This window comes from Poeciliopsis prolifica, unplaced genomic scaffold (assembly GCF_027474105.1).
Source record: "Poeciliopsis prolifica strain line A6 unplaced genomic scaffold, Auburn_PproV2 SCAFFOLD021, whole genome shotgun sequence".
NCBI lineage: Eukaryota > Metazoa > Chordata > Actinopteri > Cyprinodontiformes > Poeciliidae > Poeciliopsis > Poeciliopsis prolifica.
The window spans coordinates 8,138,093-8,166,051 of record NW_026562396.1 but is presented as its reverse complement, the minus strand read 5'-3'; the positions used below and the strand labels follow the sequence as shown (position 1 = coordinate 8,166,051).

Below are 27,959 nucleotides of genomic sequence, written 5' to 3'. Positions count from 1 at the left end.
CTGCTCCAGCCGGAGGAGCGGAAGGGGAGAGAGAGCCAGCGATGGCTTCACTCAGACAGGAGCACCGCTACGGGCTCTCCTGTGGAAAGACGACCAGAACCGGCTCCGGCATCACCCTGTACCACGTCAAGCTGACGGACACGGCCCTTAGAGCGCTGGAAGCCTACCAGAACCTCACGGTGCGCCATTATTGCTCTTAATTAACCTGTTTGTGTTTGCCTCTTTAAGAAGGGCCGTGTGTGACCGTGTTTTCTTTTTCTTTTCCCGCGTTTCAAAAAGTTTCCACTTTCCCTTTAGTGATATTGCTGGGCTGCTTGTGTTTGTATTTGTGCTGTATTTGCCGCTGTTGGCAGCACAAACGGCGCAGAGTCTCCGCTGTCAGTCTGAGGCTGGACCAGTCTCCCTGACACACGGGGGAAGTGGGACAGAACCCTGTGATTAATTTAAAAAGAAAAAAAAGCTCAGCTGTTCCTTTGAAACCCCTATTAATGTCAGAAGATCTCTAACCCGGATGCTTATCTGATCTGAAAAGCGGGCCGCTTTGTCTCATAATTAGCTCCAACCTTTGAGAAGCATTATTGATTGTGTAACTTCCATCTGAACTGATTACAGCATGACTGTGCTCACTGTACAAAACCTAGAGCATTTACTTTGCACTAAAGCTGAGATTAATTGCCCCTTCCTTTTCCTCCCTTTCCTCTGCAGGGAGTTTTGCAAAATGAGACGTCAATCTGTTTCAAAGGAAACCACGGGGTAAGTTTGTTAAACATTTGATTTCATTCCCACTCCTATGTTTTAGTTTCACGCGCATGCCGAAGAAACGCTTTAAAACTCTTTCTCATTGGGAGCGGTATATCCTTCTGCAGCTTAGCTCATTTGCTTAAATGGATGAAGCTGAATTACAGGATGAGTGGCAGTGTTTAAAACAAAAGAGAGGCAGCCATCTATTCTTATGCAAGAAAAATAAAAAAAATCCAATCATCTCCTCTTGACGAGTCACGCTTGACTGACGCCTGGCCTCAGAGGGTGGCTGAGCTGCCACCCTCTGAGCAGAGGCAGGGCAGCAGATCGGAGCCATGCGGGTTACTGGGTCAGGCCGATGACTGAGCAGGGGGATTTGTTGGGTCAGCAAGCGGTGCTGGGAACAGAGAGGAGCAAAGGCGATGTTGGAGCTGGAGTCAACCTGAGAAGTTGTTGATGAGTCAGAGAACATTGTGTTTTTTCCTATATCTGGTTAAATTATTCACATGGCGTTTCAGCCCCCCTCATCCACCTCTTCTCTGCAGTTCAGTCTCTGGTTTTCTCTCACGGTAATCGATTTGTGTATCAATGTGAAAGCCGGGCCTTTGACTAGGCCATTCTGACACACTTGTGATTTGATCTAAGCTAGGAGTGGCCAATCATCACACATGAGTGGTTTCATTGTGACAACAGTTAACTCTCCCTGATGATGTTTTGGTTTTTTTTCTTTTCACTGAAGGTTCCAAAGTGATAAGATTACTTTTTCTTTATCATGACGAGTTATGGGAATGGTTTGCCAACATGTTCCAGTTCTAAAGTGTTTCCACACTTGTTTGTTTATTAGTAGCCTTATTGATGAAGGCTACTTTTATAAATTGCCCATTGGTTTGTGGTTTGGTTTTAAATAATTGTTACAGTGTATTTTCACCAATTTGTGATCTGTTAAATCATACTTGATCACATCAATGGGTCCAGGGAACACAGGTGGAAGTTAGCAGGTTTTTTTTGTCGTTTTGTTTTTTTCGCTCAAACCTGATATCATACGTTTCTCCTTTTTAAAAGGTTAATAAAATGTTTTACATTCTCAGCGTAAACAGAGTATAAATTTCATGACAGCTGGAATCAACACTCATCTTTAAGAATATGTTAAGGTGTGTTCACCTTGTGCTACTTAGCACAGGTCTTCTTGTAATTGTTTTTCTGAAGTAGTCTCGTTAATAATCGGTAAGTTGTTCTTCATCGCGGTTTGTCTTTGTTCTATTGTTTGTTTTTTTCCTTAGGACCTCTGTAGGTGATTGCATGGCTTTCCTTTAGCAGCACACAGCCACAGCCTCTAAGAAAGACTGCAATGAATTTAAAACATTGTTTTATTTTTTTCAATCATCACTTTTATTGCATAAATACGAGAAGATATTACGACAAACTATTAAGACCATCTTTCCATGTTGCTACTGAAGAAAAGCATTCTCACTGCATGGTTTCACATTGGGGGTTGGTCCGGTCAGGTTGTTCCGCAGTGTTACGTTTTCAACCACATTTAGCTCTTCATATGTAGGATAGAGATTTTATTTTTTTTTCGTTTGAGAACAACTTTACCGACGCATTTGCTCTATCTCCTATAAGGCTTGCAGTGAAACTGGACCTCCTTTAACTATACATGCTACTTCTTTAATCTGTTGTACAAAATCCTGATACAACAAATGATGTCTGAAGACAAAATGAGGGAAAAAAAACAAAAAATAGGCAACGTTTCCAAAACACTCTGCATCAGATTTGAGACATAATATCTCACCAGCCTGTCTTTGTCTCTTGGGATGTCGGCGCTGGATCTGCAGTAAACAGCCTGAACTGTGTGTGTTTTGACTTGAGCTGGGAGCAGCTGTGTCCTTGGGGAATAGTTACTTTTCACTCAATGCTAATTGCCCGGGCTGCTTCGAAAGAGTCACAGCCCCCCTGCCTGTCACGACGAAATGTTTTAAGGCTGGCGTGGTGGCGAGTTTTAAAGGGGGCAATCATCAAACCGGTTAAACCTGACGAGGCGTCTGAATGGGAAAGTGTTTGCTTACTTCTGGAAAGTTTCCATTTCAAAACTGAATAGTCCCTGTTTTTAAGTGAGGATATTAAACCTGCATTGCTGTAGGGTTTGCTGACAGCTCTGTGTAGAGGTTATAAGGAAGTCAGCTTCTTCTTCCATATTATTTTCTTTGGTCCTGAGGGAGTTGTGTCTCTGGAAGCCCCAGAGTTGCAGAGCGTTCAGATCAATATGTGTAGCGTTGAGGTCAGAATTATAAACTCCTTTGATGAAATCACACAGAACTCTCAATATTTCCACGACAATTGATCAGGATATTTTAATGATATGTTGAATCGCAACAAGCTCGATATTTTGCAGTTGCACGATTGCTTGTGTTTCGTGTCGTCCTCTTTTCTCTTTTTCTACCAAAAACTGGATGTCAAAAGTCTTGCATCGGTCTCAACAGCTGGAAGGGCCGTTTTGTTTGCGGAGACATCGGGATCCGTTTTATTTGTCGTTTTCGTAAAGCTAAGCAAAGTTTTAAATATTGCCTAGAAATTCAAGTTTACTGACCTTCAAGAGATTCTACTCGCATTATTTTTCTGTCCCCATTATATTGCTTGAAAATGCCCTTAAAACAACAATATTAACATTTTTATCACAATAATCTCTGGGACAATTTATTATCCAGCAAAGTTTGTTATGGTGACGGGCCTAATCTGGGACAAACCTGAGCATTCAGTGAACATTAAATCCACACAATGAGTGATTAATCACTCATTGATTGATTAATCAACGAGTGATTAATTAATGAGTGATTAATCAACATTGAATCTCACATAAAGAACTCAGGACCAGTGAACGTTTGAACCAAATTCAACACATGCACACAAGAAAAGAGATGAGTTTAGGCCTCAGACAGAAGGTAGTAGACGCTAGAAAGAGGACCTAGAAAGAGAGGCGGTCGTAAAAGTTTTCTGTGATTTCGTCAGCTAAAGAATGAAAGCTAGAAGCTAACAGTTCTAACTTGAATTTTGTTGGGATTTTATGTGACAGATCAACAAAAAGTTCCTCCTGACTGATATGTGGTTTTCAGACATTGATGTAAAATAAAGTTATTATTGTATTTGTTAGTATTCTCATTGTTTCTGAAGTTATGGAAAGATCTCAAAACATTCAGTGTTGAGTGGGACCTTTTCTGTTTTTGTTTTTTTTAAAGGATTGGAGCACACCCTCCCAGTGTGCTGCACAGAGGCCTAAGGTTAATATCCAAATGAATGTTTAGAGGTAATTACAGGAGCTGTAGTGCTCTTGATTACAGACTGAGGCATCGTGACTTGTGTTTGCATTAGCTTTCACTGTCTGCTCGGCTCAGACGTCGACGAGTGTTTGTGTCTGGACCAGAGGCACTTCATCGGTACCATGAGGGAGAACGCTGCTGCGAACTCTGCCCTGCTCCTGTTTACGCCTTGCTCCCTGGTTCGACTCTCACCTTCTGTGTGTATAATTATGTACCTTAAAGCTGTCTTCGCTGCATGTGTGCAGATTGCTATGGTGAATAGCGTGAAAACACCATGGTTTTACCACATGGCTGTATTTAGGAGGCACAAGTCAAACAAGCTGATGTGCTCTGGGTAATTAGTAGGGCTGTCTGCTCCGGCTGCATGACAGACAACTGCTGTTTTAAAACGGTTACCGTAATAAGACTGATGAAAATGTCCTGTTCCATAGGAGGTTCCTCGTTTGCTGTCAAATCTCTGTAAAAATGCATTTAAAAAAGCAACTGACCAAAACTATTTAAAGACTCATGATGAAAAGGAGGGGAAATATTCAAAATCTCTTAATTGTACACGGCAGTTCAACAAATAAATTTCTGACCAACATCTTGAGACCAAGTTCAGTCGTCGTCAAGTTCGCCTGCTGTGCTATAAACTCTTCTTCTGCACCACGTTAACGGAGAAGGAGCAAACTATCTCCCTCCAATCAGGCGGAAGGCAGGTTGCCACCCGTCAGCAAAAGGGAAGTGACATCACAGTTTATCAATAGCAAATAATTCAAAAACCAAAAGTTGGGAAATTTGGTAAAAGTAATGATAAATAAACAATAAATAAAAACAAAAAGAATCTTTCTGGAAATGGAGTTCAAATACTAGAATATCACAAAGGCAAAAACTTTTCATACGCCTCCGAAACCAGTTTCCCGAGCGTGTTTTGTCGCTCATTTTTAAAACATATTTATTGGTCGGTGAGCTGTGTGTGGATGCTGTTTGTTTGTCCCGGGCGATGTGAAGACGTCAGGTCTCCTTGTCCCGCCATGCTCCAGATAAAGGCGGCTCCTCCCTCCACGTGTTTCTGTGGAGCTGAAATGGACGTTCTCGCCGCTCAGTCTACCGTCGGCGTAGTTTTAAAGGAAGGGTTTGTTACTGCCTGTGTGTCTTCATGCTGGCTGTGCTGCGACCCTGACAGTGCCCTCTGATTGTGTGCTGTCGCCTCTGATTTGAATAACAATGAGCAGGGGAATGCAGGCTATGCGGTGTCACCCTGCCTGGGTCTCCCAAAATGAATCCAGTTTTTCATCCTAATGCGCTGCCGTCAGCCCCAATGCGTGGAGGCCTCGCCTTGCGCCCAGAGCGACAGAAGAATCCCTACTGCGAGTCCAATCATCTGAAAGCTAACGCTAAGCATGCTCCCAACTCACTCTATAGATTATTAAATTGATTTTCACATATCCTTGCGATTTACACTCCTTGAATATTTCCACATTTCTAGTGAGATAACCCAAAGACTACTACTTTTGCTTCTGTATTTTTTAAATGATTTTATGTGAAAGACCAGCGTAGAGTGATGCATATTCTTGTAGTGGAAGCAAAATGATCCAGGGTTTCAAAAAATCTAAAAAGTGCAGCAAGCCAGATCTAGGATAAGCTGTTGCGAACATTAATTTTCAAATCTTGGGCTCAGATTTGTAATTAGATAAAGGGCCTGACTTTGACTAGGCCATTTGTACATGTATAGTAAATGTGCTTGGATCTAAACCGCTGCCCTTCAGCTCTTGCTGTTGGTTTATTATAATGGTCCTGCTGGATGATGAAGCTCTGCTCTGGTTTAAAGTTTGTTCATTTAACTTTATCCATTTTCACAATCAAATCTGACCAGCTTTCCCACAGCAATTTACTCTTATCCTATTGATAGATGCAACATAAACAAAAATGCTAGCTAGGGTATGCTAGCAGCCAGTTAGCAATAGCCTGTAAAAAGTCACTGAACAGAATGAATATGTCTGAATTTGACTAAAACAACAAATATTTGTCCAAATAACACATATCTAGGGCCAAATTATATTTATTAAAAGTAATTAAAGACAGATTAAGGTCTTGATTTTAGATGCTTGCATTTAAGAATCATGAAGGTTGCATGGACAACCTGATATGTAGAGAAAAATGTCCTTCAACTTCAAAGCTATCCACTATTTATTTGTCTCTTACATAAATCAATACTGTAATACTTTAAAGTTGGTGATTTTTAATGTGACAAATGTGAAAAAAGTTAAGCACTTTAGAAGGACATTGTGAAATATTTATCAATATATAGTCCCTTATTGCTACTTTTGTACAAAAATCCCATGCAAGTGTTATTTTTACACTGAAATACTGCCTTCTCTGTTTTTCAGTAATCTCTTTATCATGATTTATGTGCTGCGTATTTCGCCCGGTGAAACCACTCCCAAAGATTTACATAATTAGCATCGGCCAACAAGTGCCAAGTTGTTTTGGGATTATGACGGGGGGGAAGAGGTTCTGGTGCCGCTGCTCAAACACCAGGAATGAAAATCTCTTTGCACTGACTGGATTACCTGTTGGCTTTTTGAGACAAACCTGAGACGAACTTCCCCTTGGCACGCTTGAAATATGTCCTCCTGTGTCTGATTAAGCTGCGTGAGCATATCTGGGCTTGCTGAGGAATGAGTCCTGAATAATTGCCTCGTGTAAAAAGCTCACCGTATCACTTAATGAGACCCCAAACCTCTCCGTATCCCGACACGTGTGGCGTCCCACTCAAACGTTGTTCGCCGCTCGTATTTTCAGAGTTTGTTGAAGTTGACAGATCGACCCCACGGCAGCTGCCCCAGACGTGTGGGTTCCTTGTAGTGGGGGGCAACACCCTCGGGGGCATTCTTGTGGCACCCCTTCCCCAACCATTACTTACTTACTTGCCTGTCTGCCCCTTTCTCTGCCAGTTGTGCAGCTACCGACTGCAGCTCTGAAAAATTGCAAATGAAAAAGGAATGGAAGGTGATTACAGGCTGGGACTTGATTACATGCACTGTCTCCCAGTCATGGCAGCCACATTAATCACCCCGATGTCGCCATGTGAAACTCAGCAAGGGAGAGAAGACTCTCTGCAGCTCCGAGCTTCAAGGGGCCGACCAAGAGGCTCGTAAAACACGTGGCTCGCCTTTAAACGTGAGCCCATTTCTCTCCGCTGCGCTGATCTCCGTCTCTCCTCCCTGCTTCTAGAAACACAGACGCACATTGTGTTTGGCATCTCTGTCCTCCATTGTAGCCGTGTTGGTGGGGTGGAGGGCACTTGTCTTTAGTGGCATGTGTCAACTTGTGGTCCTGGGAACAATTTGCCTCTTTTGTTTGCAGTGAGATGATGAGAAGTGGCGTTTGCTGAAGTGTGGCGAGGGTGTGTGTGTGTGTGTGTGTGTGTGTGTGTGTGTGTGTGTGTGTGTGTGTGTGTGTGTGTGTGTGTGTGTGTGTGTGTGTGTGTGTGTGTGTGTGTGTGTGTGTCTTTCTGAGGCAGGGGTGAGGATGTTTGCTTTTCGTCCGACTCGGCCTCTCCGCCTCCCTTGTCTTTCTTACGAGTGGCAGTAAGGCTGATTATGTCCTGGTGAGGGAAGCTGGAGCTGAGCCCTGCTTTTGCTCGCGCTGGATTAACACACTCTCACTCGCAGATTTTGCGTTAGCTGTGGCCGGCCTGGAGTGACCCGTCTCCCCAGGATTCCCCCTCCATTGATAGCAGACAGAGGATGGTGGCGGCAGGTTTTGCACGTCTTCCCTGACCTCCCCAGTCTGCCGCTAAGGGTGCGGGGGGAGCGGTTCCCGTGGCATCCCACTCCAGAGCCAGGGAGGCGGGGACAAAAGACGGACTGTTTTCAGAGGGCCATTACTCAGGGCTGCAGAGGATGTGGAAACAATGGCCTGCAGGAGATCTACACCCAAACCCTCGCATTCAACCGAAAAGCTCACAGGAAACATGATCCCCTGTTCACCGACGGTAGTTTCTCACAGGTTTATGCTTTGGTGAAGCATAAACGTTCACTAAAGCCTGTGGAGAAATTTCGGACAGTTTAGAGAGAACTGCAGATCATATGAGATTGTGTCCCCATCAGGAACAGGCTGTCAGAAGATTTTCATAGTATGAGAACTTCATAAAGATCCCAACAACAATGTGTAAAATGATCGACTTGCTTTTGTTTTAAACAGAAAGTTTGACTTTAGACCTTAATAAAACAAAACATGAATGGAATCCACCTGAATTATAAAAGATGTTATTGGATGTATGGCTAAATATTTTAGGTAACATTTAGTCTGTTCCAACATTTAGCCTGTTCCAGCATTTAGTCTGCCTCAGTATTTCTCTGCTTGCATCCCCACTGGAAAATTTATTGTTGATTATTGATCTTTTGTATTGGTAATTTAACTTGATCAAGACTTTTCTAACATTCCACACTACAAAATAAGTAATAAAAATATGTCTGATTTGTGCTGGTTTTGTATCGGGTCAGTACCATATTGACAAGTACTAAGAGCTGTAATATTGATATTGTATCGGAAGTGAAAAGCTGTATCAGGACAGGCCTAATGAATCCAGTGGACCTCCTGTTATAATAGAAACTCCAATCTCTACTGCGCTTTGTCTTGTATCTAATTATTATATCAGTAGTAAAGGTTGAAGATCGACGGGAGGCTTTTTTGTTTTGAAACTCGTTTTGAAACCTCGCCATGCCTCAACGCCGAACGCTGGTTGTGATGTCGGCTGATTTGCATCCAGAGCTGGTGGCTGTTATCCGATCACAAACCGTCACTCCGGACGTTGGTCTCTTAACTTGACGGCACATGGAAGCAAATGACCTGGAAGCAGATTGCCTGGCGTCTAATCTGCAATAACGTTGCACTTTGGCAAAGACTTGAAGCCAATTTGTCCTGCATCCACGAAACCTCCAGATGTTGCATCAAAAATTTCAGATGATGTGAATTTACAGCCGAGAATTAAATTAACCAAACTAACAAACATGATTAAAAGTTAGACGATTAAAGGTTGTTTTTTTTTTTTTTTTTTGCAGTTTTTATGGAGAACTGTAGAGTTTAGTGAACTATTTTTATAAGGTTTCTGTTTCTCAGACATATGCCTCAGGCTTGAGGCATTTGGTATTACATTAAACACATCACGTTGTATCAGTTTAAAAGTATGAAAACCACATTGATGAATGAATAGCAGAGCAGATGCATATTGCACGATGGACATAAACCTGAAGAATTTTACTTTCAAACAGAAAAAGGCTCACTGGCAGAAGTTCGGTTTAGCATTTAAAACATATTGAAGCGCTTGTCAGATTCTCCCTTCTCTTGCTTTGGAAATGTTCCCTTTGGCCTCCCGGTCCTTCATTAAGTTCCTTAAATAGACCCCAGCTATGGATTTCACCATTTCATTTTCTCAGTGCACTGCTCATTTAAAGATTAGAAGTAACCCGCAGATTCTCTGAATATTTTTAACTTGAAAGGAATTCCATAAATGTTTCATCGTTCATGGTGAGTTAAGTGCAGGAACCGCCAGGCTTTTCTTTTTCAGACCTCCTCTCTGGGTTATAGGGATTGCTGTGTGCCTTCTCGGGGAGCTTGCTCCACTCTGCGGGCCCAGGTTGCTGGGAATTGCGAGTGCTTGTTGTAGTTCATACAGCAGGAGTGAAGAAATATGGCAGCGGAGGCCGCGTGAGCAGTCGCCAGAAGATGAATGCCAGCCAGTGCTTTTTGTGCGCGGCTCGCGGCGGGACGCTCGGAGCTGTGGGGATCCTGGGACGGCACACACAACAATCCAGTGAACGCAGAACATGAATTATTGAATGTTGCTGCAGAAACGTCTCTTCACATTCAGGTTATTTACCTAGCAGCAGGTTTCTGTCCACAGGCAACGCAATGGACAACACGTTACGCTGCCAACCAGCAGAACTCAGTGAAGTCAACCAGCCTGCTTGGAAAGCTCAAGTTTTGAGTTATTGTCCCTTTCAAATGGAATTGTATCCCGTTTTATTTTGTCACATTATGACTTTAACTTGTTTTGGTGTGGTATACCAACACAAAGAAGTTCAAAACTGCAGTAGTTTGTAAAATAAATAATGACGCATGATGTCGCTCAGAGCATAAAGCGTAGAATTAAACTGATCTGCCCTTAAAGGTCAGGCGTATTGTTACGATACCAGTGCTGGATTTATTTTTTCAATATCAGGACCAATACACATATTGATATGCATCTGTGGTTCGTTCAAACGCTTGAAACTTTTTGGACTTTAAATGCACATGTCACACGGACACCTTTATTTATTTTTTCTAAGAAACTGAGATCAACCTGAGCTGCCTGCAGTGCTGCAGCTCAGGTTGGATGAATTCCTGTGGTGACAGCCTACTTGTAAAGACACGTGCAGCGAGCTGATAAGAAAATAGGAGGCAACGTCCCTGCTGCTTCACTGTAAACTTGTGACAAAGTGTCAAAGGTGATCCTTATAGACAAATTCTGCATGTGTGGAGATAAAACGTTGGTTTCAACGTGTTTTTTCTTTTCTTTTTGCATTTTTATTCGCGTCATCCCTTTTCAAAACGACGTTGTTTGTTGGCATAACTCCAGAGCTTGTGCCCTGCATTTACATTCAGAGGAATGGATATTTGTATGCTTTAAAACGGAGCGCAGAGGCGGCAGTTTTCAAATGTCCAGCATTATCAAGTTCACGCAGAGAATTATTTTCATTTTCAAATGTGGCCATTTATGACACGAGGGAAAAACAAAGAGAAAAAACGAATCAGCCGCAAAACCTGCTGGGTGTTCAGATTTGAATTTATTATGAATTTGCTCTTGTCTGCAGCGGAATAAAAATTTTACATATACATTTCCTCTATTTGATTAAACATCTTGCTGTAGAGAAACTTTTCAGCCGTCACCAAGATTCTGACTGGCCTGTCGGAAAATCTGTTGTGTGTTCACAACAAATTTCAATTGTCACTATTAGACTACTATCTAATAGTGACAGCAACTGTGTGTGAAGAACATTTTACATTGAAGATATGCATGAGAATAACTTTTAAAAAAAGATTTTAAAAAAAAAAGAAAATCTAAGATGGTGCAATAAAATACCCTAAATGGTAAATCTGTGCTCCATAAAGCCAAAAAAAAACTTTTTTATATTATGATATTCTATTATGTGGCTCATAACCAACTTAGCATCTTGCAAATGTCAAGAAAGACTCTTGGCTCTGACATTAGCTTACAGTGACTCCTGTTTATTGCAGCCCCCGCTATAGTTTGTTTCCTGGATGTTTTGAAATTTTTAGCGTAGCTTTTCTAAAGCTTTCCTTTTATTTTGTTTATTTTTGCAAATACAAAACCAGCAGCACGCCATAAACGTTTGTCTGGTCAGTTGCTGCAGATTTGCATGCTTCGTGGATCATGGATCATGTTATTCGTTTCTATTTGAAATATTTGTGTAGATATTGGGAATACATTTTGCTCGAGGTTATCGTACTGTAAAAAAAACAAAAAACAAAATCTCATGCCGTCCAATTCCTCTTGTAGACAGAAAACACAGCTTTTCCCCCAGATGCTTCGGTTTTCATGTTAGTCTTTCTGCTGACACTGTGATGTTCTCGTACCTCTAGGGTGTGCCCGAAATCTCAACTGCAGTATCTTTGACGCCTGGGAAAGATCCCTAATATTTGAACTTTAAATGAACATCTTACGAATACTGTTTACCCAGCTGAGACAAAGAAAGCCTTTGCATCCCTTTGACCTGTTCAGCGCTTCTCTGCTTTTGGATTTATTAAACAAACAGAAGAGAGAAGACCAGAATAAGCCTGTGATTTTTTTGTTTTGTTTTGTTTTTACATTAACTTTTCTCTTCTTGGATTATTCCAAGAGAGTATTTTTGCCCCAGGCCGTCCAAAAGCGAAAATAGGAAGAGATTTATGTTGATTGCAAAAACCTTGACTTGTTCAGCCCTGTGTTTCTTGGCTACGCTGTATTTTGCTGCAGAGTTTGTGGAGGTAATTGCTTTTTCTTGTGCAATATGTCAACAGTTTTGAAAGGCAATAAAAGATGCATTAATTCTTGATCGAGTTGACGAGTTCAAGGTATTGGCTGGTTCCGATGCGTGCATTTTAGAGGAATCTTTAATTAATTTTTTTTTTTTCCCCTCCCTGTTTTCCTCATAGTACTTCAAGATTCCAACTCCAACTCCAGAGTCACCTTCTGCTCTGCGCATCTTCTCCTTCTACCTGTCCAGTGACAGCAAAGACCAGCCTCAGGCCAGCTTCGACTGCATCCATCAGTACATCTCAAGGTACGGAGGGGACCAGCTCCAGGCTATTCTCACCAGAAACCAGTTCGATATTGATTTCTGGTTTAATTAAAAAAGTTAATCCCGAAACCAATCAGACTTTGAGATTGGTTTGTTTTTTCCACAAAAAAAGCAAAAGATTATTTTGGAATGTTCTGTAATTTTGCTTCCAACAGAAAATGGAGGAAATTCATGCATCAAAGTATTTTCCCCTCATGTAATCCAACTTTTTGTAAACTCCTGAAAAGTTGGGAGTTTTTTAAAAAGTTGGTTGATGTGTTTATGCACCAAATCTAGTGAGTGTTCATAGTTTTGATTCCTTTAATGAACAGAAATAAAATAGGATTTTTCAGGAACTTACCAGCCAAATCACAGATCAGAGCTAACCAAATCAAAGATGTCCGCTTCTGATATCTGGTGGTTTGATTGATGCAGCTCTGATTTTCATTTTTGTAAGATGCAAATTAGCTTAAGCATACCTGCCCCATCACAAGGATGCCAAATTCTCTGTATTTTTTTCTGGATAGATCCTCTCATTTCTCAAACCAGAGGCTTGAGTAATGAGAGGATGCCTCAAGTTTTTTTTTCTTTTTTCTTTTGTGCAGACTCAGCAGTTTGTATGATAACCTGGCGTGAAACCACAGGGAAAAAAAACTGAAACAAAAACTATAACCTGCTCTTATTGCTTTTGGTAAAAAAAGCAAAAACATTTTACTACTGCTTCAAAGAAACTGTATTTTAATTGTTTGGTATATTGTCATTTTTCCTGTTGTGCTCATTTTAACGTAGGTCTGAGAGTCATGTTAATGAAAGTGATGCTTTCCTCCAAAAATGTTTTGGTGGAAAAATTGGAAGATCACACTCGCATGTTTCAACGAGAAGCTGGGATATTCTCTGGCGAAAAATGGTACATCTACAAGAAAAATAATTACATTTTCCCATAATAAACACATATACATTGCTGACATTAAAACCTGGATGTTTTCTGACATCACAAAGTCAGATTTTGTAAGAAAATACCTCTTAAATTGATCACCTGGGAGATTTAGCTGTTATCACAGAAAAAGAACCAGAAAGCTCCATGTTGAAGGACTTTTTTTGTCACAAATGTCTGATTTTATAATCTCAGTAAACTTCTGCATGTTTTTCCCTGCAAATGTCTGACTTTATGATGTCAGAAAACATCTTTGCTTAACGTCACAAACTTATGCCTTTAACCCGAACATATTTTATTTTGTCCTCGGAAATTTACAATGTTTTGACATCAGAGAATAACAAAGTATTTCTTTTCAAAATGTGAAATCACTCTGCAGCATGTTGGCACAAATATACTCTTCCATATCCAATGTTTTTTTGTTTTTTTTCTTTTTTAATTGCAATGACCGCTAGTCGTACTCCGGTACTTTCTCTGGCTTATCAATTGAAAGGATCCTATGGGAGTCAGTAGGACGGGAAGCATGGTGACTTTGTGAAACCTTGTTACATGGTCCATGCCTTGTGGGAACAGTTCCAACCACAGCGCTTCAGTAGCTTGGAGTTGAGTTAGTTAAAGTCAACATCAACACACACAGAGGACACAGATCATGCATGGACACACTCCCACCGAAGGGCAACTTGGAATTGCCGGTTAAGCTAAGTTGCATGTTTTTCGGGTAGAGGAAGCCGGAGTACCCAGAGAGAATCTAGGCTTCCATTGAGAGAACGTCATGGTTCTTTTTAAGATGAAAACAAACTTTGACAGTTCCACAAATCTTTCGTTCTGTGCTCACATGAAGGTTCGCTAAACAAACTCTTTAGCTCTAAGTCGATCTCTGTTCTGCAAGTTGGAGCCAAAGTAATTCCTGTGGTTTTCCGTCGACTCTGCACTGCCATGTGAACAGGTCTAAATCTAGCTTCTGACATAACGTACAGCCCTACATATCTGGCTGGGAAAAACTCTCGTATCAGGCTCCACAAACACGAGGAGAAATCCTGATCTTTTTTTTTTGTCTCTCTCCCCGCTCCACAGCGACGGTCGCGAGCAGCTGGAGGGCCAAGGCAGCATCCAGGACAAGATCACCGTGTGCGCCACCGACGACTCCTACCAGATGACCCGCGAGAGGATGTCTCAGATGGAGAAGGACAGCTGGAGCCGCTCGGCCATCGAGATCAAGCCTGGAGCCACGCAGCCTAGTAAGATTAGACCGAAGGCTGGCGTGTACCGGAAAAATGTTGAACATGAAAGCATCTCTCTGTGGACTGGGCATAAACCTCGAACACACTGGCTTTGTGTACAATGGTCCGTTATAAAAATCAAAAATAGCAAACTAAGTAGCGCCAATAAAAATAATAAAAAGAAATCTGTTGGAATATTTCTGTAAATTGAACAACAGCACTGCTGAGATCATTGCTCGAAGCTGAAAAACAGGCGTTTTTCCTCTTTCGACGACTAATAAAACTAGATGTGCAGGCTGACCCATAGCTTGTAAAAGTCGCGTCTCCAATATTCTTGTTGGATTCGGCTTTTCAGCCTTAGTGTCCGACAGTCCAGTGGTTCAGAACCAGTTATCTTCATTTAGAGCAGGATATTATGTTAATGTTTGTGCGTTTTTAAGTGTATATAGTGAAAAAAAAAATCCAACACATGCTCTGTCTCTGCTGTCTTTTTACTGATTTTCTATTTATTTTTTGCAGCAAATTCTTAGTTTAACCGTTAAAAGGAAAATAATGCAGTGTCATGTTTGCCTGAAAGGGACTTATGGACATTAAGGGTGACCTATAATGCTTCTTTGGACAGATTAGGATAAGTCTATGGGCCAAGCAAAACATGTTCATTACATGGTTTTTTGAACAGAAAATAATTTAATAGATAATGAGATTTTTCTCTGCTTGGTTCTGCCTTTGTTGAACTCCTTTCAGAACGAGCTGTTTTAGGGCTTCTGTCACTTTAAATCCAAATAAGCTGCAACTGGCAGCTCAACGTTTTTACTCTTGAACGTAAAAATGACTGCAACTACACAACTGTGCTTCTTTGAAAAGCACAAGTAGAGCCTCCTTCACAACCAACAAGGTTTCTGGATGGTAAGCCATTGTACAGTGCATACAGTGGTAAAACATGCTGACCAAATGTGCTAGAGCTCATTTTGGGTTGCTAGGTGACGGTGTGATGTGATTCAGCAATCGAGAGGTTTTTGAAACGGCTCATTTTCCAGACACTGAAAACATGAACTTATTGCCAAAAACTGCTGGGTGTTTTTTATTATTAGTTTTTTTTAAAGAGCTTTTTCACTCGTTGAGATTCAAAGGGAACTATAAAACATCCAAAATGTGAACTTTGCATCATCAGTTCTCTTTAAATAAAAGGCAAGTGAAGTGTTTGCCACGCCGCATGTTCAGAATCCAATTTTTGTGCACTCTTTTTTTCTTCCTTCAATCGTGGAAGCCAAAATCATCTTGCACCTCTTTAATCTTCAGAGAAAATAAACTGGACAGCTACTGTCTGTGCTTCATTGTCTCTGCTCCAGCCCTTGCCGTAGTTATGCAATCATTTTCCTCGGCCCATTTCTGGACCCCGACATTCAGGCCGTAGCTCCAGATGATGTGGACCAATTTCAGACTCAGTAAATTGTGTAAACTGAGGTCTTCAGCTCGAGATGGGAAAGCAAGTTGGAGTGTATGGCCAATTTAAGTCACTCTCTGAACACTGCGCTGACTCAAAGTATTTTCCACCTGCAGAAACGCGTAAAACATTCCAAATCAACATCTGACTCGCATTTAGTCACGGAGTTAATTTGCAATATTTCAGTAACCCTTCAATGCCCGCTCATTTGGACATTGAAGGGTCTTTGAGGATAGAAAAAAAGAAGAAAATGTACTCTTTTTACTCTGATACCCCTAAATGAAATGCAGTGAAACCGTTTGCCTTTTGATTGTTTCATATATAAACTAGGAGTGCACCAATAAATCGGGTGCTTTATCGCTACGTTTAGCGACTTTCCAGATAAAAAAAAAAAGCTATTAAATAAATTGGAATTGGCAGGCATGATTTTTAAATATCGGTGAGTGACCAGAAGTTTGCGTCTCAGTGGAAATGCAGCTGTTTTCTGAAGGCTTTGGAGGTTTACTGGACCACAGGTCAAGTTGTGGAGAAGCTCAAAGCGTGGCTAGGATTTCAATGGGGCTGAAGCGATTAATCGTGATGACTCGATTTTAGAAATAACTCAACTAGTTTAGTCATTGACTCAAACAAAAGGCAATCTACTGAAACAACACGGTCAGAACAGTGATTGAACCAAAACTGTACAAAAATGTACATATTTTGTATTTCCAATATAAAATCTTACATGGTTAAATTTAAAAATCTGTAGAATGTGACAATATTTTTATCCAATTAGTCGACCATTTGTCAGAATAATCGATAGAATAATCAATTACTAAATTGTTAGCTGCAACCCTTCTCAATAATATCCCAAACTGGCTAGCTTGGCAAGGAGAGCATTACTCAGAGTTGCAGCTATGGAGGAGCCTGGAAAATGTGAAGTTAATGGGGGAGACACTAAAAAAAGTCCTATAAAGTGAATATAAAGGTCCGACGTTTGGATGTAAAACGTTTTTGTTCTATCAGATTCCATCCATCAGCTGTCACTTATACGGGTCAAATCGTGTATAAATCTTCACCTCATCGTTGGCTGCTCATATTTACATGAAACCCACACCAGCAGATGACGCATAAAGCAGAAAAGTTCAGGATGATAAGGAGGTAATATAGCGGACACACTTCAGTGGCCGAATAGAAACCTCTCTTTTCCTGAACCTCTCTCCCCGCTCTGACCTTTAAAACTCAGATTAACCTGCAGCAGGATTAGCACACAGAGAAGACGGCTTTCACGGCTCAAACGTGCCCGGACTGCATGGGGGGAAAAGTACGCAAAAATCAATGATATTACAGTCTCCACACATCCTTAAAAAGTCTTAATTCATGGATATAAAATTTAGCACTTAAAATGTCTTAAAATCATTTTAAAGAGAAAGTTGACTTAAATGCAGGTCTTGCATTTTGTTGTAGCGGGATTATTTAATCTTGCATATTCTCATATAGATTGGGTTCTGCTTGAACAGCACACAGATGTGCCGGTTAAGCTAAGTGTTTGCTGTATGCATTTAATTATCTTCTAATGCACAATTAAAAACGGTGAAAACAGTTCTCCAAGAATCCAATGTGGAGAAATCTGAACGGCCTCAAACTGACCAAATTTCTTCCTGCAATTTCGGCTCGTTCGCAGGTAAAAGCGTCAAATACCAAAAGAGATCCGCTCCCCCGTCTGCTCCTGAAAGCAGCTTCTTCAAGCAGCCGGCCACCAACCGGAGGAGCCACGGCATGCCGACCCCCACCCCGAAGCCCCTGAGGGAACGCATCATCCACCTGCTGGCCCTCAAACCCTACAGGAAACCAGAGCTTCTCCTGTGGCTGGAGAGAGAGCGAGCCGCAACAAAGGACAAGGCCGAGCTTGGAGCCGTGCTCGACGAGGTGAAAACCACAAACTCTCACCACTGCAAACGGTTCACACAGTTTGAAGTCGACGGCTTTACAACGTATCCATACTCCATGCGGTTTGAACTCCCGTTTTGTCACATTGTAAACTAAAAATACCAATTTATTTCACTGCTCTCTTGTTTTTCCTGTGATAGGCCGGCACAAAGTGGCGCATGTACATTTGTATTCTGAGTTAATAGTAATAATACGCCTAACAGCACATAAATCTGCATATAAAGTCCCCCTCTTCCAGATTTCGTCATCTACTCATTTTTTCACACAGTCGCCTTTCAAGTTTTCTCACCAATTTTCTTGTGAACTTTGATTGGACCATTCAACACACACATGCGTTCATCTAAGGCATCCCATAGCAGGTCTAGTTTCACCTCTGGTCGTTTATTTGGACTCCAATGTTATTTCTAAGTGGACTTTAAAACACAAAACACTGCAGGAGGATTTATATCCTGTATTCTCATAAGGACTACAGCATGAGCTGCTTCATGTTGGTGGTGTTTTGTGTGTTTTTGGGGGAATAATGAATATGTGTCTAAACGGCTTACTTATTAGTTACAGCCCTCCAGCCTGCATGTAATCCAGAAGAGTTGTAAAAGTAAAGTTACTTTTACCTGCTCCTTCCATTGTGGTTTTAAATATTAGTGCAGTCGCTCTTGAGTTTTCTACGCTTTTCCCTGCGCCGCCTCTTGGCAGCATTCATTTCCAGCCATTAGTGACCTCGTCTACGCTTTCCTTTCAAAGCACCAAACCAAACACTTATGGGGACTAAAATGTATACGACAGCTAAAAACTATAAACAAGCATCAAGTCTGGCCGACCAGTCTGAAGTTTTGAGGATTCTTCCGGCTGTTTTTGATTCATGTTTGTGTTGTTTTTGTGATTTTCTTTTTTCTTGTCGTTTTTGTTTTTTACTGATCACAATGGTGTCCGTCTTCTGTCGTCCCTCAGCCCATCGATGCGTGTGCGTAGGGGAGATGTGTAGGTTGTTGTTTCTAATTAGGTCAGTGCTATAATTGCCTCTTCAGAGATCCTGTTTGCTGTTGGGCGGGCCGCCGTGTCAGCAGGCATCACAAAGATGGATGTCCTCAGAGAAAGGGAGTCAAATACGAGGCTATCGCTGTTGGTGTCTCAGGGCGGCGGTGGCAGGGGGACAGCTCAGCTTCTCAACATGGCAGTTTTATGACTGTGGATCAGTTTAATGAGAAAAGATGGTCAAAAATTCATGATTTTTTATGGGTAGGGCTGAAACGATTAATCGTGATGAATCAAATCAAAAATAATCGTCCACTAATTCAGTAATCGATGAATCACTAATTGGAGTACACAGACCCAAAACAAACTATTTGATGAAAAAAACATTTTTAGAGCTATTAAGTTAAGACCAAACTGCATAGATTATATATACATTCTGAATTTAAGATTGAAAAAATTGTTGACTGTTGTTGCGTTTTAGCCAAAACTCCTCAGGCAATATTGTTTCATCGTCACCCAAATCAAATTCACTAAATAAATGTTTATGTTTATTTCTTATGTGAAAAAAGGGATTATATTATTATTTGAATCTTATAATGTACTCTAATATAAAATAGTATTATGTGATTAAATGAAAAATTAGTTGAACGTGCCAATTTTTTTACCCGATTAATTGATAGTCAAAACAATGATAACTAAAATCATCTTCCACGTTGCTCCGCTAACGGCCAGTTTTTCCCGTGCTTCAGGTGGCCAGAGTGAATCCCAAAGACAGCAGCTACCTGCTGAAGGACAACTTCTACAAGCACGTTCAGAGGGACTGGCCAGGCTACAGCGAGGAGGAGAAGCAGCTCATCAGCAGGCTGCTGTCCAGGTGAGTCAGAGGCCCGGCGCCAGCAACAAAACAAAAGGCAGACGTATGGAGTCACTAAAACTACAACAAAACAAATGTTGGAAATATCTGCAGTATCTGCCAATTATTCTGCGGTGAGAGCATATATTTCTTGCTAAACAGATGCTATCTTTGTCACTGCCAGGGACTGACTTTATTTACAGCACTGTGCTCAAACATGGAGACTTCTCCGCGTGCTTTGAGCTTCAGACCGGTGCTAGCCCCCCCTCCTACTGTCAGCCTCAATCATTTCTTTATGGAGGGGGATAAATTCGCGAGTTTTTGCTCGACATTTTCTGAATTCCACAGACGGCGTGTTTTTATGGCTTTATATATCCTGTTCTCTCTGTGTGTTTAACAGGAAACTTCAGCCCCACATCAGCAATAAATCACGCAACGTTCAAGCACACTTGTCAATACCTGCGACCCCTGAGGACGCAAGCGCAGCGAAAAACCCAGCTGTGGTAAATGGATGTTTTCTTGTCAGTAATATTTATGTTTTCAGGATTCAACAGTGGGAGTTTAATTTTAAAAAATTGATGTAAAAAATCAGCCAACCATTAAAGTGGCCTTTTGGAGTTCTGCCGCGTTGTGTTTGTCTTCCGATTTGGAGCTCGGATTCATGTGGTGTTTAGCTATACAGAAACAATAACAGCAAAAAGTTGGGTTATTTCACAAAAATATGGGGGTTCATTTTCCAAAGTCCTGTTTTCATCACAATTATGCATAAATATGATTATAATTAAAATGTAGACGATTGTTTAAAAAACTAAATGTTATTTTCACATTTAAAAATGCCTATAATTAAACATTAAATTTGCAATTTAGGTATGCTACGCTAAATACTTAGTTATTAAGCTACGTGCAGTTAGCAAGCTAAATATGAGACAGCAATGAATAAACTTGCAAAGTATTTACATCATTTATCTTAGCTAACTAAATATTTAGTTGGCAAGCTAAATTCATATTAGCTTGAATTCAGTTCAGACCTTAGTTTAGTTTATTTTGCCCACCATATATTGACCTTGCTGACAAGAAATGTAGCTTGCTAACTAAATATTTAGTTTGCGGCTAAATATTTAATTTGGAGCCAAACACTTAGTTTTCTAGCTAATTATTTAATTTGTCAACTAAATAAAACAGTAAATTTGACGGTAAGTTTGAGTGCTACCTGAGTCCTGAATGAGCAGCAGCCATATTGGATGCAGAATTGTAAATTCCGACTCTTTTTTTGCAAATGTAACTCATCATTAAACTAAAACAAGTCCCAGGTGGGGAAGAAGATCTTATTATTACATAGCATTAACGTCAACAGACCAAGAGTTAACAGGAAATGCAGGATTCATGTTCCCATGACGCCTCAAATTTAAAAGCTTCAATGACGGTTTTCGCTGAAATGCTGCAGTTATGTTTGGGTCTACGGGTTTCCTCTAATACTTTATTACTAAACAAACCTGACTTGATAAACACGTTTCTTTTTTTTGTTTAGTAGTGTAAGTCAGAGCATTGGAAAGGTTGCAGCAACATTTTGTATGTAGGATTGAAGGATTTTTCTGAGAATGTTTTGGGTGCAATTGTTATCTCTGTTTTGGTTTTCCATCTGCTGTCCTTGTCTTCCCCTAGAAACGACCTGTACCCCCGGACTCACAGGAAAGACTGGCTGCGAAGAGGCAAAAACTAACAGACCAAAGGTTACACCAGTCTGCGGCAAAAGGACTCGCAAGCACTAAAGGAGCACATGATAATGCAGCTGTGACCTTCGACCCCAGTCTCATCTCTGTTGCTGAACCTCAGCGGATCGGTGGCGTTCCCGGTGACCCCTGTGGCCTAACTGTGGCCCACAATGGCTTTCCTTTCGAGCACGGCCCGTCTGACGGACATATTTCTGAGAAAAGAGGGCAGGACGCTAACGTTAACAAGCTGGAAACGCCGCAGGGCGTCTCTGGCTGCACTCAGCAGCAAATCCACAACAGCCAGCACAGAAAGAAGAAATCTAAAAAGCACAAAGAAAAGGAGCGGGAGAGGTTAAAAAGTGACAAAGGAGCCGAACGGCTGCAGTCGAGTCTCGATCTCAAGCAGAACACAGAAAAACTTGACAGTAAGGCCTCTTTCTCTTCTTCTTGTATTTTTTTCTCCTTGTTTTTCTTAAACTCGTTTACCTTATTTTTATTTTGCTTGCATTCAGTTTTCTTTTATATTTGGCTGAGTGTTGTATCTGTTGCCACATCTGTGTCAGTCTGACTTTTGGAGGGAACCTCAAAAAGATAAAAAATTTTTTGTGCATACTGTGCATGTTTTACAAGCCTTACACCTCATATTATAATTCAACTCATTTTGCATGTGCTGAATTATTAACATATTGGCAGATTTGTATTAAATTTAAATACTTGAAAATTATTCTCTTTTTGGAAGCGCAATGGAGCCACCTGCCAGAGTGTTTCTAAAACACTCTACCTGCTTACCTATTAGGCATGTTGCAATAAATGATGATTAAATTAATCGCATGACATATTAATAATTCACATTTCCATGATTTTGTGTTTTTCTCTTTTCTCTCCATTTCTATCAAAGACTGAATGGCTACCGTCTTCAGTCTGGTGGATTGGTCTCAACCAGCCATTTTATATGAAGGACAACTTTGTCTGGAGACTTTATAATTTATTGTTAACATTTTAAAATTGTAGTCCAGCTGCAGGGTTAATTGTTCTTTAGAGTTTCAAGCTTATTGAGTTTGAGAATATGTCTTTAGATGATTTTGCCATTACGTTACTAAAAAAAAACGTCTCAAAACAATATTGTTGTTTTTCGCAATAACTTCTGGGACAATTTATCGTCCAGCAAAATGCGTCATTGTGACAGGCCTATTACCTATTAATGTTCTGTAACTTACATTCATTTTATTAATCATTTTATTCTTCTGGGATAGGGCACCAAAACTGGCTCCAGCCCAGGGAGCCAGTTTCTAAATCCGGCCCTGGTCAGAGCTGTTGTTGCTGTATATGAGTTGAAACGCAAACACTGAAAACAGATGACCAGAGAGAGGCGTTAGGCTGCTCTGGGGTTATCTGACATCAGCATGGGCGGTGCGTTTCTGCTGTATTATCTCTTGAGCGTGGCAGTGTTGGCTCCCCGGAGCCAGCCCCTGTCTTCTGTGGCTGAGTGACTCACAAACGGCTCCAGCGGAGCGAGAGGTCCCCCGACACCCAGGAGCTTTTCTTCCGTCTGGGCCGACCGAGACGTGTGGCACAAGCACCCTGACGCTCCGCAGTTCTCAGGGAAACCAAAACGAAGAGCTTAGCGTTCGAATAATAGCTGAGCTTCGTGTCAATGATTGCACTGACTCAACTGCAGTTGATTGAATTTTCTTAATTGTGTATTTGCTGCAGATCCTGACATCACAAGTGGTGTGGCCTCCGAGGAGAAGCCGGACTACGTGCTGTGAGTGTAAACAGGATGTAAAGTAACTGATCTGTGTGCCGTCTCTGCTGGTAAATGTTGCTTTCCGCTGACGTTAACTTGACAAAAAAACAGATATTATTAATGGAAGTTTTTTTTTTTTTTTTGAGATGAGTCATAAGCTTATTGTGGAATTTTTCAGGACTGTCTTGCTGCCATCTTGTGGTAAACTAATGCACTGCAGGAGAAGAATATCAGATCTGAGGAACAACTTTAGAAAACAAACATTTTTTTTGACAACTAAATGTTTTGTACACATGCAGCCAGGTCTTTATAAAAGAAAAATCTGTGTCATATTGTTAGCAAAAGTAATCTCACACACCCACAATCAATTTCAGAGAAGTTTCCATCCACATGAACTCACACAAATACCTCCTTGAAGCTTGTTGTAAACTGAAAACCCATAAGGGCAGTTTAGTGCAAAACTGTAAACCATCAGCCAGTCAGATTGCCTCAAAACAACCACAACTTCCTATTAGGAATAAAACATGGTGCCAGAAAATTTATTTGTGTGGAGATATAAGCAGGTACTTTTAAATAACTTATTAGAATAAAAAGTTAATAAAACTCAAGACGATGTTCGTAGGAATTTGTGTCGAAGCATAATTATTTTTTGCAACACTCTGTTTAAAACTTCCACATCCATGCTGCCATTTTCACCTCCCAGCTTCACCTTCTCACTGACTCCGTGTTGGGTTTTGTGGTGTCGTTGCAGGGCATACAGCCCCATTTCAAGTTTGGAGCAACGGCAGCGATATCAGGAGGATTTCTGCACAGAGTACGACGAGTACAAAGACCTTCACTCCCGGATCGCTGCCATAACACACATGTTTGTTCAGCTGGGCTCCAAGATAAAGACTCTGTCTCCTGGCACACAGGAATATAAGGTATGTATCTACAGCTTATCAGAAACGAGGCCTGCCGTATGAAGATAGATGTGATGTTTTGTACAATCTGAATCAACAGCAATAAATTGACAATTCTTTTTTTTTCTTTTTTTAAGACTATGGAAGACCAAATACTGGAAAAGTACAGCAAGTTTCGGAAGGTAACAGCACTTAAATGTTTAGGTTTATATTTGTATACTTGTTCTATTTTTGTGAAATTTTTGTTTCTAGCAAATGTCTATATGTTACATCTTAGTAAGCTTTGAAAATGTACAACTTCTATCAAATTTTGTCGCATTTCACCCATAAAGATCAGTCAGAAGGAAGGCTACAAGATGACAGACCAAGACCAATATTTGTATATTGCACAAATATTTGTAATATTTGTGCTTATGTATGACGGTAAATGTGACCTTTGGTTACTCACCAAATCGATCATAGACCATAACTTCACCTGGAGTAAAGCTGGAGGCAGCAGTGTAGTAGAAGTAGGAAGTACTGCCACCTGCAGGTGGGAGTTATTGCTCACTTAAAATCTATGTTTTTGCTGAAAATTTGCAATAAACTCACAATTTCACATCAGAGCAAAAAGGTGCGGCAGTATGTAGATTTTGCGCAAATTTTCCACAACTGTGGAATTGCAAAACCATGGAGGGGACCGACTGACGTACATTAAATACATGTGTTGTTTTCTGTGCAGATTTACCAAAATGTCCTGACTTGCTGTCTCTTTTCTCCACAGAAGTTTCCAGGCTACAGGGAGGAAAAGAAGCGCTGCGAGTATCTTCATGAAAAACTGTCGTACATCAAACAGCTCATCATCGACTATGATCTTTCCAAGCCCTCTTCATAGCATTCGTTTGCTTTTTTTTTTTTGGTTTGTTTCTTTTAAACTGTCAACTTTGCATACCCAACATGAGTGTCAAAGCATTTATACCAGTGACATGAACAACCTTGAAAGGAGACTTCAGCTTTCTCCACACACTTCTGCTAAAGCCTCAGACGATTCTCCAGAGTTCTCACAACGTAACTGAGCGAAAAATCACTGGAAGGTATTTGGTTGGATTTTTTTTCCAATGTAGTTTTTGACCTTAACTTATTTACTTTGCTGTTTTTGACACTTGTGAAATTATTCCCTTTATCTCTCCTTATACAGCTTCTGTATTGTTTTTTGTTGCTTTTCGTACCCCTAAACATGTCTAATTGTAGTGAAAGTCATGCTTTGAGGTTAACCTTGTCTGGGGTGAGCGGGAGAAGCAGCCCACATGTGAACATGGATGAATCAACATCGTTCGTTGCTCACAGTTTCTAATGAGTTATTTTGAGTTTTTGTCAGAATGGTGAGTCACGGTGTGCCGGACTTTTTCACACTTTGTTACAACGCCGAACTTTGACATTTAGCATCGGGATGAAACGCAACAAAGCCATGCATGATTGTGAAATGGAAAGAAGAAGGATACATAGTGTGTATTTTTTTAAAACAAGTACAGTGAAAACTCTTGAGCTGAAGAAAAGCATTCCCGCAGCATAATCCTGCCACTGTCATGTCTTAAGGTTGTTTAGACTAATGCTCAGTGTTGGTTCTCTTTGTTTTGTATTTAGCCTCTTTTGGACCAGACCTGTTTTGTGGCAAAGTCAGACCAGAAATTTCAACAAAGGCTTTCTTTCTGTCTATGAAGGCTTTTTTATATTGCTCAACACTCGTTTTGTTATCACTGTTCCACTTCGTCCTGCTTTAAGCTTCCCTGTGACATTCTCCATGACCTGGGCTTCGTGATGCTGTTTTTTCACTACTTTTCTCTTACAAACCTTTGAGGCCTTCACTGAATAACTAGAGTAGATTTTGCTCACTAGAAAAGTGGCTTTTAGAGATGTTAGTTTGCACTGCAGTTTATTTAGGGAGAGCAGAACACGTTTCCAAGCCACGTTTATCAGATTTTATTTCCGTAAAGACTCTATAAAATAATATATGTTGCGTTGCGTTTGTTTAAATTCCAATGAAATACATTGAGGTTTGCAGTTTCACAAAATGGGAAATGGCTTCCCGTTTGCAAAGCCAGACTTGTAGCCGAACTGGATTCATCTTTTGACGAGATTAAAATGACATGTCACTTTATTTTATTTAGATTCCCTTTGAAGAGAGCAGAAAGGGCTTGGTCGAGTCACTGTAACCGGCATCCGTGTTGTCTCCGAAATGCACTAAAGTTCAAAGTATTTATTAACCGCATTCCCCTGTCTCTGGAGCATCTGATGGTAAACGGACCAAAATGCCTAAACTAGCTCATCTGCTGAAGTATTTTAACCTCGAGAAGAAAAAAAGGACTTCCATTTCTTTCTTTCTTTTGTTTTTTTTTTTTTTCTTTTGCATTGAACTACTGACATATTTATTTTTAACCTATTTATCTCTGTCCTGTGACTTTAGTCATCTGAGCTTTGAAATCAAAGTGTTGGTAGGGATGCAGCCAGGGAAATGACGCGGCGATAGATTGAAGAGCATCATCTCATTCATTCCAGTCCTCAGGTTCTCTCACTTCTCTTGCCTTTTACGGATTGCGTATTGATTCCAGAATGATCCCTGCACAGTAAATTCATATAGCCTTTGTTTTTTTGTTTTGTTTTTTTCCCTCCAAGACGGAATCCGTTTTGGCAGCAGTCACTCGCTATTCTTGCACTTTTTTTTAACCGACTGTCATCGTGTTGTCAGTGACAAAGAAGCCTTAATGTGAAACGTTTGTAGGTCGAGGTTTTCAGACTGCCAATATGATGAAGAAGAGGAGATCATCATACAAACACTGCCTTATTTTACTAGCAACACTTTATTAGGGTTCATTAGGTACTAACAAAAGAGTAATAGTAGTCAGTAGTTAATTTGGACTTGAGAAACTACCGTCCTCATCTGTTTCCTTCATATCCCCTCTGGTACTCATGGATCCTCATGAATAAAGTAGATATTTAAGTATTTATCATCAGGATCAATGTTATGTTTCATAAATGTGTTTTCATGACCAATCATGCAATATATATATATTTTAGTTTTTTTCTGAAGCATTAATGTATAACCCCATAATGATTCTCTCCCCATTCTGGATAAGTGTTGATCATTTTCGGGGGACCAGTGTGTGCTGCACAGGTGCTGAAAGAAGAGCCTGTCTGAGGAATCAGAGGAGAGACTTTGTGTATTTACCAATGTTTACCTTCTCTTGTCCTGGTATGACATTTCCAAAAATAAAATGTTTAAAAATGAAAAGTCCTCATTGCTGAAAGTCTTTTACTCGCCCTTTGAGTGTGAGAATGAGCTTGTCTTCTATCCATCTTGAATGTCAGTGTTACTTTCGCTGTAGTTGGAGCGTCATCACAGGGTGCACACCCACACACACTGAATTTTAGAGTGACCAATTGACCAAACATGTCTGAATGTCTGGAGGTTGTAAAGCTGTGTGTGATTTGAACCATGTGAAGTGGGAATTTATTGCATTTTCAATACATTTTACAAGGAGCTTTGTCAGGGAGTTTCACCAGTTGTAATTGTAAAGTTATATATTAAAAAAATAAAATAAAATGTTGAATGACTTAAAAACTACCGCTCACATTTCCATTCACTGAGGTTGACCTAAATTTCAGTTTCTGCTTGTACAGACGTAGACATACCTCAAATGACAAAAAAAAAGAAAACAAAAAAGTGGATCTAGTATTGACATAAGGCTTGAATAAAGCAAAAAAAAAAAATTCTATGACTGTTTTTAAAACCATGTATTAGTATTATTCCACTTGATAAATATACATTACGTGTCTAAATAATAAAACATTATTGAATAAGTGAAATTTTGTTTTTCGGAAAGAATTGGAAAACGTAAATGCGTATTT

General features: G+C 40.5%; 1 protein-coding gene across 1 annotated transcript; it reads left to right on the top strand.

Annotated features, from left to right (window-relative positions):
- On the top strand, positions 1–27,342 carry LOC129369620 (RNA polymerase II elongation factor ELL2-like). Its single transcript, XM_055045150.1, has 12 exons — positions 1–179; positions 706–753; positions 12,237–12,364; positions 14,370–14,533; positions 17,623–17,867; positions 19,610–19,734; positions 20,114–20,216; positions 21,376–21,850; positions 23,139–23,190; positions 23,924–24,095; positions 24,212–24,256; positions 24,838–27,342. Exons 1-12 carry the CDS (start codon positions 42–44, stop codon positions 24,946–24,948), a joined length of 1,806 nt encoding a protein of 601 aa, XP_054901125.1. The 5' UTR covers positions 1–41; the 3' UTR covers positions 24,949–27,342.
- The last annotated feature ends 617 nt before the right edge of the window (positions 27,343–27,959 follow it).